The following is a 9073-nucleotide window of genomic DNA, read 5'->3' on the forward strand; positions in this document are numbered from 1 at the left end:
ATTGTGTAATACTAAAGAAAACAGGGGGAAAGGACTGCTCTGCAACGGTGAGAGTTCACTTCATCTGTAGTTGGTCATTCATAATGGGATCATTCAAAACTGTACAAGGAAGAATTGTATAAAAAAAATGCACAGGTTTCAAAAGGGGAAGAGTAAGAGAATACTTGACTCAAGGTGTGGATTAAACTCTAAAGTAAGTGTTTGCTTATCAAAAAACAACCTGATACAGAGTCTGATGTACCCCTGATGTAAAACACAGGAAACTGGAGGCCTCTGAAGTTTTAAGATTTTCCACTCTGGCCGGAGCAGCAATCAAAGGAAATGGAAAAAAATGACTGAAAAAAGAGGAAGAGAATGTGTTGCTTGTTGATAGAGACAGAAATATAGAAGGAGAGGTCAAATAAACATCAGTATTATTCTTGTAAAATGCTCTCTCCATTACTGTTGTCACTCTCTAGTCAGGGGGTCAAAAATGGTGAGAGAGCAATCCGAGATCTCTATGGACTATATAAATCTACCTGATCCATCGGCTGGAGGTTTTGCCTCAAAGAGCCGCACTGGTGAAGACAGCGCAGAGACTCCTGCCGTGTCCGGTGAGACAGAATTCCTACAGTTCAATGGATATTTTCAGTCTTAACCATAAATTCAGTATTGGACAAGATGTAACTTATTAGAAAAAGCAAAGTATAATTTAGAAATTTAAGAAAAAAAACTTGTAGAAAAGCTAAGGAAGAATCAGTTTCTCAGTATTTTCATTTTGATACATGTGACAAATGCATAAACTTTGGTGACTTAAACCCAGAATACATCTATACACATCAGTCCATGTTCTTGATCGTGTGTCAGGTTTTACTCAGCAAACTAATTCAGATAACTCTGCAAACCTGCGTCTTGCAACACGCCGCCGGGAATCAAATGATTATTCTGTCTGTGTGTCTGTTTGATTTCGCTCAGGGAGCAAACTCTACAGACTGGTTGGTGTGAGCTTTGGACTCCTTTGTATCGTTCAAGCTGCCCTAAACATTTCCCTGCATCTTGTACCCGTGAGTCACCTGAAACTGTATCTCAACTTTTGCCCAGTGTTTCCCCAGACTTTTTTGAAATTAACTTTTTCAGAAGACCAGAAAGTGGATGTGGGTTTAAATAATTACAAATATAAGATATGACAGTCACTTTATCTGAGTGTGTATCACTGTATTTGTGTGTTTATTATTGCATACAAATTTGTGGAAACACTATTCAGACACTGTGGGGAAGTTTACAATCTGAAATAATCACAAGGCGTAATAGCATCACAAGAAAACTGACATAAGACTTTAAGAAGAGGAAGGGACTTTTCACTTACTTCATGCTTCATATTTTCCATTTTAAAAGAAAATGAAACCAAAGTTTCAATTTTCACATTGTAAACTTATAGTTTAGCAGACATTAAATCACACTCCTGTCCACATGTGGAAGTGTCCTTTTGTCCCAATGTGTGAAAAACTGTTGGCCGAATATAATGTGAAGTGTTTCTGCTCTTTCAGACGGTTCTGATAAGACATCAGGTATTGAGGCCAGTTGCAAAAGGTGTTATTGAAGGTGTTTTTTTCCCCCATAACAGATCGCTATTTTCAACAAGGAAAATGTGAGTGTAATATGTAATGTGAGTGAGATGGCTGCTAGTTGTTATCATAAAATCTAACTGCAGACCAGGAGGTTTGAGCGTTTGTGTGGACTTAATTGCTGCCATCACCTCTGCCACAATAAATGGTCTGTCAAGTTCTGCTAGTTGTACTGAAGAAATGAAAGTGACTATCAATCAACAAGGTATCATGGAATAATTCAGATGTGTAAAGCTACTAAATGTCTACAGGAATATTTTATTAATATTAAAATGTAGAGACAACTCTGATGGAGCTGTACGTCAAATGGTTTCACTGTATTAATTTGCAATCTATGTGTAACTGAGTTGTGAATACTGATAGATACTGGTAAAATGGATAGGTCAGGAAGAGAAGAAGGTCTAATCAGAGAACACCGGCGTCCCCTATTTAAATGTCCATCAGATGGCACTAGCCGTAGCTCTCACAGAACAGGAAGAGAGATTGTGACGTACTGCAGTACAGTGTTACAGGAGGCACTCCAACAATAACAATGGTCTCTCTTCCTCAGTGGAAATGAGATTTATTTTGTTTTCAGTGTGGCGTTGAAAAAAACAACAACAACTTACAACTATGTAATCTCATGTCCAGGTCACAGGCTTTATAAAGAGCAGCCAACAGACTACCTACAATATTTTGTTAATTTTTTTTTTTTGAATTTTGTCTCCACTAAATAACTGTAGATGTGAACTTGATGTGACGTTTTTGTTGCAGTATTTTTTTTGGTTAGACACCAGGATATGGTTTTGCTGGTTGTTTGAAAAGTGTAGATAACACGACACCTTTTGGCATGTGCAAATGTTAACACAGTTTTAGTGTTTGTGATACCTAAGCCTATTTTTATTTTATTTTTTTAAAGAAACAATGAAAAGAAAAACAAAAAAAAGCCTGATGGAAAAAAGATGGAGTGGAAAAGTGGGTTATGCTGCAGTCAATTCATCAGTTATAGACTCATGTTTCTCAAGTCAAATGTATCATAAAGTTCGTACTGTTCACAAATTAAACAATTTGCACCGAAATTCTCTCAAAAGATTCCCGTAGTTTTTTCTTACAAAATTTCTCTATTGTTTTTTTTTAATCATTTACTGTTACTGTTAATGTCTAAGATGTATTTCATTCAGCTTTGATTGTTAATGTCATATTCAAGCTGTGTGCATTTTGTCTCTGGATCATATTGTTGTTTTTGTTTGTTTAAACAGCCTCATTTCTCCAAAAGTCTCAAATTAAAATAGCAACAACAGATATTTTTTCTGACCAACGTAAATACTCTCCAACTCTTCTTCATGTTTTTGGTGGCGCGTTTTGTATCTAAAAGTAACACTGGACATTAATAAACAACAATTAAAATATGCCAAGATTAGAGATTGTATTCAACATTCATCCAGCCATCATAGATTTATTGCCTCTGACTGTCTTCAGAGCTGTTTCGGTGTGAGGAGATGGACAAGTCATGCTATGTGCGATTAACTGCAGTCGGCAGTGTATAACATTAGTGTGGAGACGTTTCACCGGTAGAGGTCGGGACAATAATGATTACCTGCCGGGATCAAGTCATTTCTTGGAGTCATTTCCCAAAATCATTTTAGGGCTAAGATGATCATAAAATCCACCTTATGAACCTTCTTAAGCTTCAGAGGTGTTGCCCAAAAGCATCCTAACTGACGACATCTGAGTTTTTTAAGTGATGTTTGATGTAAAAAGGGTATTAATGTTTAAATTAGAAAATGAGAAAATAAAACTAAATTAGCACACACAACTTCATTCAACAATTGATTTGCGAAATTCATCTGTCAGTTTCTGACGCCACTGTCCTCCTGTCCCTCTTCTTGCCCAATTGCTTCCTCTCTTCTGGCTGAAGCAACACTTTTCTGATGATATACTATATTTTCAGGTTCTGTATGTTCTCTTTTTTATTTATGGTGCATCTGTATTTAGCCACACACTTATACAAAGTAGGTCTGATTGAGAAAATATAAGAGAATGACATTCACAAGGGATGACGTGAAACTCATAGGAATCTTTATTTTAGGTTCAATGTTGGTTTCAGAGTATCGTCCGCCTTGAGTAGCAGCTAAACCAATCAAAGTTTACATTCTGACACTGACATCACCGATTTTCATGAATTACAAAGGGCAACAGGCTGAACGCTGTGGACTGTTTACTGCACTTTAAGCTTCATATTCTTACTGAACAAATCCAGTAAAAAAACCTCTCTTTGTCACTTTTAGATGCGCGTCTTTCTGACACAGCTCACATACAGTTCGATAAGCAAAGTTACTTAAAAGTGTATTCAGCATCATCTTCAGCTCCACAGACTGTAGAGTTTTGGGTGAAATAATAACCAGCCTTATGACAGCAGCTGTATCAGAGACAATTCTTAAGCACTGACTCTTCTCATGCACATGAAGATTCAGGGTTATAACATCAGAGTCACTTATTAGCTCCGATAACGAAGGTCACACAAACATACCCTCGTGGAAATTGCTCTCTCCTATTTTGTTATAATTGCAAATATATTAAAAAGGTCAATGTTAACAAGTTAATGATATTTTATGATTAGGATTTAGGATTTTTTTTTTAATGATTGCTTTCGTAACGGAAATCTGAGAAAGTCCTATTTGTGCATCAAAATCTGCCAGCAGAGCACAAATGATTGAAAATACTTTTTAACTAGATATCTCAAAAATAATATATTAATAGCATGTCTTGTAAATCATAATGCTTGGGTTTACATCCATGCCAACAAGTTTTCCAAACAAAACTTTTAAGGTGAGGGGAAAAAGGCAGAGAGCAGACAGGTGGAAAAAAATGACTTCAGAAGAGCGCACTGGTGAAATTTATGAATGTGGATGAAACCAAGTTCACTGACATAAGTACCCGCGCTGCTGCACATGCTATACTTGTTCATGGGAGTTGTAGTTTTTTCTGCGCGCAAAAAGTAATCACTGTTTAACTTTGTTTAAAGCACAAAGTTTAAGTCTCTAATATCAGCTACTGTAGTGGATGCTGATTTGTCTAGACTTAAGAGGGGCAAAAAAGCCAAAATCAGGAATTATGATGAAACGGAGCTCCGTCGGCTTTCCGAGCTCCAAGAGGAGATGAGGCTCTGAGATGAGAAAAAAAAAAAAAAAAAAAGGTTTTCTGCTTTTTTGGTGGAAAATGGATTGCCCTCCTAGCCTTCCTTGCAGGTAATTGTCAGGGCTAATCTCAGTGGAGATGCAAAATATTTTTTTTCCCAAGCGAGGTGGGCAAAGACCCACCCTACTATGCCTCTGATTGGCTTGGTTGGTTAGGTTTAGGGATGAGATTTGGTGGGATGAGTGGTGGGATGATAATGGTTTGGAGAAAATGCCAGGGTCAGAGCCAATCAAAGGCCGGGCAGAGGTGGGTCTTCGTCGACCTTGGGTGGGGAAAAAAGTAACGCGTGGATTGCACATGCAGTTTCTTGAGTATTTCCCTGAAAATCAGGCAATGTCTGGTAGAGAATTGATTGATGTCACAACCGATATGGCTCTGAAGCCATAGGCTGAGGTTTCACGGAGAGGCACTGGCTGAATTTTCGGTATCAGTGCTTGGTGAATGTTGTAGACTGAGTGACTATCTTAAAATTTACATTGGTGGTTCTTAATTTGGCAGTATGCACTCCTAAATAACTTTTAATATGCTGCATGTCCCAGGCAAAAAAATCAGCATCCTCATCAGCTTCTGCTTCACGATCTTCAGAAACAAGACTGGAATTTATTTAAAATAATACTGATTTACAGATTATCTAAAAGTTGCACAGATCCTAGTTTCTTTACAACTTTGGACAAGAGTGAAGGTTTTGAGAGAGGTCTATAGCTCTGAGGAAGTGTTGGATCTATACTGTTTTTCCAGTATTGAGAAATTTAAGCAGTAAGAGATCTGTTGATAACTGAATGTAGACTTTTGAGCTAAAGACCTAATAGAGAAATTACGTAAAAGTGGCAAGAGATGATTTTTTGGCTTTATCTTATCATTATGAAGTCAATGTTCATTGCACAATGTAATGACACCATTGGCATTTAGACTGGTTCCCTATAAATGTCGCTTTCACTATACCATTCTATCTGCCACCAATTACGAAATCTCCTAGGAAAATTTAGACTCGATTTACGGTACAAAGGAAGTGGTATAGTGGTGGTTACTTATAAAGCCCCCAGTTAAATATTCTAATTGATAGTTTGTCTCCAAGTCATTAACATTCAGTAACACAGCAGAAGAAAGCTAATGTGATGTGATGATGAAAAAACATGAGTAGTATGTCATCACAAAACTAAAACTACTGATAATTAATAAATGCAATATGAAAATTAAGTTTCAAAGTTTGTTTGGTTGTGGACATGATTGATCGTGTTGGAAAATAATTTTAACCTCTCCACTCAAAATGACAGATTCACAGCATATTTCCCTGACCGAAGAGAGAGATGAGTTGAAGAGGAGACTGAAAATCTTGGGTGAGTATGAAACTACGTATACCAATAATCAATGATCCAAAGGCGTATGAGTGGAATATTGGAAAAATATTACTTATTACTGTGGAGATGCCAGGGAGTGTGCTGATTGTGTTTTCCTTTAATTGTTATCGTTAAATGACGTCTTAGCTCAACACAGTCGGCTTGTGCCTCTTAAACACAGCTGTTTGCAGTTACTCTGTCTGATTAGACATCTGCCCAGTTTGATGTTGGGTGGAAAATACGCTGAGAATTAGGAGAGGTCACTGTGGTGTTACAGTAGGTTCTTGTTGAGACAATAAAGACTACTTTGGCTAAACGCTCAGACTGTTTACAAGAAGAACAAGGGCAGGACATGGTAACAGCTCAACCATAAACCAGCAGCAGTAACCTGGAATTACCCCCAGCCTGACCTCATCAACAGGTTATATGCCAAACCATTTATATTTACATTACACCATAGTAACCAAGTAAAGTAATGGCATTAAAAGTTAATGTGATTGCTTACTGCACTATACAGCTGAGTTACTGCTACAGAGTTTCTACTTGCTGGACATGAAAAGGATCTGCAGATTATGCTGAACATTGTTGCAGAATGGTGCTGGAAAAGGAAACCAGTGGTAAACCAAGACAAAACACAAATAGTGCATTTTAGACAAACATTATTCGAGGGAAACTCAGTTGTTTTTAATTTTCGTTCAATAGTGCTGTCATTTCCTGGTGAGTACAAATATCTTGGCTTGATGCTGGATTATCACAGGACATTTAAAAGATGCTGTTAGTGTTCTGGCTCAGGCAGCAGCTGGAGCCCTAGGATCTGTACTGAACAAAGTTAAACAATGTGGTCATCAGGGGCTCCATACTTATACACAACTCTATAATTTATGTGTGTGTCCTGTGTCTAAATATGCTTCTGGTGTTTGGGGTTTTCATGAACATCCAAGTAGTAACACTGCACTTCATAGAGCTATTCAATCTTTTTTGGGAGTCCATAAATTTACCTCAGTTCTGGCCAATATTGGAGATATTGGATAGGGACCTCCAAACATCTGACATAAATGTCAAATGCCTTGGCTTTGCAATAGCCTTGTGAAGTGGTCTGATTGGAGACTCACAAAAAATATATTTAATTTGGACACTTTGCATGGCCATTCCTTGGCTAATGAGTCAAAATCCTTATTTCATTTGAACGATACATCGTTTATTTTCCGGAACAGCTTACTTTGTGACATTCAGGAGGTTAGGAGCAAAATGTTTCTCATGTATAGAGAAAAAGGGTCTGTTGATATGGCATAAACAAAATTTACAAACTATTGTCACATAAAGAATAGTTCCTTTGTAGAACCTTCTGTGAGGTTTAATTAAAAAAAAAAAAAAAAGACAAAGATCCCTATGGACACTGTTATGTTCAGGAACTCTACCATGAGCCCTACAGACCGGAAGGTTTGATTGCCAGTGGAGGACAGACTTTGTTGTGGGAGCTAGGTGAAATTAAGAATCAGGTCCATTTTCTTTTTGCTGTCATGTCTAAGAGGACATAGGGATGTGCCTTTTAGTAAAATGTCCTCCATTTATGTTAATTTCCTCTGGCTGGATGAAAATGAAAAATTTGAGTTGTGTTCACAAAGTGAACATTTTTTTGTAGCAGATTTTATTTGCCAAGCTTAGAGAATAGGCAGAATATTTTGTTTAAAACCGAACTGTAAAATAACGTACAATTTTGCAATGAAATGAAATGTTTGACCACTGTAGCTGTATTTTTGGTGTGTTGTAAACCCATGAGGGTAGGGCACTCTGTGTGTATGGCACGGAAAAGCAATACAATACAATACAATACATACTTTCTACATAGTCTTCTAGTGTAAAAGTGGTTTAAAATCTGATTTGCAACTGAGCGGCAATTTTATTTATTTTGTTTCTTTGGTAAATTCTGGCTCCAAACCTGCTCTATTTGAATCTAGCTAGGTTTTCTTTATGTGGTTGTGTTTCCACTTTTTCCAAACAACAAATTGCTTTTTCACCCCAATGGAAAATCATTTGTTAATACTTGTTGTTGAGATAATTAGTTTCTTTCTGTGTTTCTCTATACTCAACAAGGATGGGTGTATTTCAGCGGTAGTGTCTATTACATTTCTTCCACTGAGAGAACCTGGCAAGAAAGTAGAAATGACTGTCTTCAAAAAGGTGCAGACCTGATGATTATCAACAACCAAGGAGAACAAGTATGTGGGTGTGGTAGTGTAATCACACAGTATACGACTCTGTGTGTAAGACAGATGTAATACGGACATACATGTTGAACAATGACTAAAGATAGTGAATCAATGCACTGGTCACTGAGATGGAGGATACACTGAAATCAGTTTCATGGCTGTGATGTTGTCTGTCTGTGTCCCTCTTTATAAACAAGAATTTCACACGCCAATTCAAGAAGTACATGTGGATGGGACTCCGCTGACAACAAGGTTCACACATGAAGTTTCTTGCATCACAGTGAACAAACATAATCTATAACTCTAAAACAACTGGAATGACGAAGGATGTTCCAATTCACACTTCTGGATCTGCGTAAAGAAAGTTTCTCCATAACTCTGAATCCAAAGCCACCAGACAATTGTTGGCTTAGTATGGATGTGACTTATAGACTTTTCACCTGCCAGCTGTGCCCTTCTCTGGGAGGTTGTAACTCAAGGGAGGTCTCCACTATCCCCCACACCCTGACCAACCTGAAGACAGGAACACAGATAATAAACACTCCCCTGCTCTTCTAAGGGATTGCAGTGCTTTATTGTTGGTGGCTGATTCTGGACAGTGCCCTCTATTGGTCTTTTTACCTTAGAGTAGCCTTTGACATATTGGGTCATGCTGCATGGTATCACTAGATTGAGACATCGAGGAACTATTTCTGGAATTTCCAGATTGGATTTAGGTTAACATGCCATATATGTAAAGCATTAG

At 37.6% G+C, this 9073-nt stretch overlaps 1 protein-coding gene across 1 annotated transcript; it reads left to right on the top strand.

The window, feature by feature from the left end:
• Window positions 1–411: 411 nt before the first annotated feature.
• Window positions 412–8573, top strand: LOC120800703 (CD209 antigen-like protein E). Its single transcript, XM_040146986.1, has 4 exons — window positions 412–593; window positions 6056–6118; window positions 8213–8337; window positions 8526–8573. The coding sequence occupies exons 1-4, from the start codon at window positions 473–475 to the stop codon at window positions 8571–8573; spliced, it is 357 nt and encodes a 118-aa protein (XP_040002920.1). The 5' UTR covers window positions 412–472.
• Window positions 8574–9073: the final 500 nt, after the last annotated feature.

This window comes from Xiphias gladius, chromosome 15 (assembly GCF_016859285.1).
Source record: "Xiphias gladius isolate SHS-SW01 ecotype Sanya breed wild chromosome 15, ASM1685928v1, whole genome shotgun sequence".
Lineage (NCBI taxonomy): Eukaryota > Metazoa > Chordata > Actinopteri > Istiophoriformes > Xiphiidae > Xiphias > Xiphias gladius.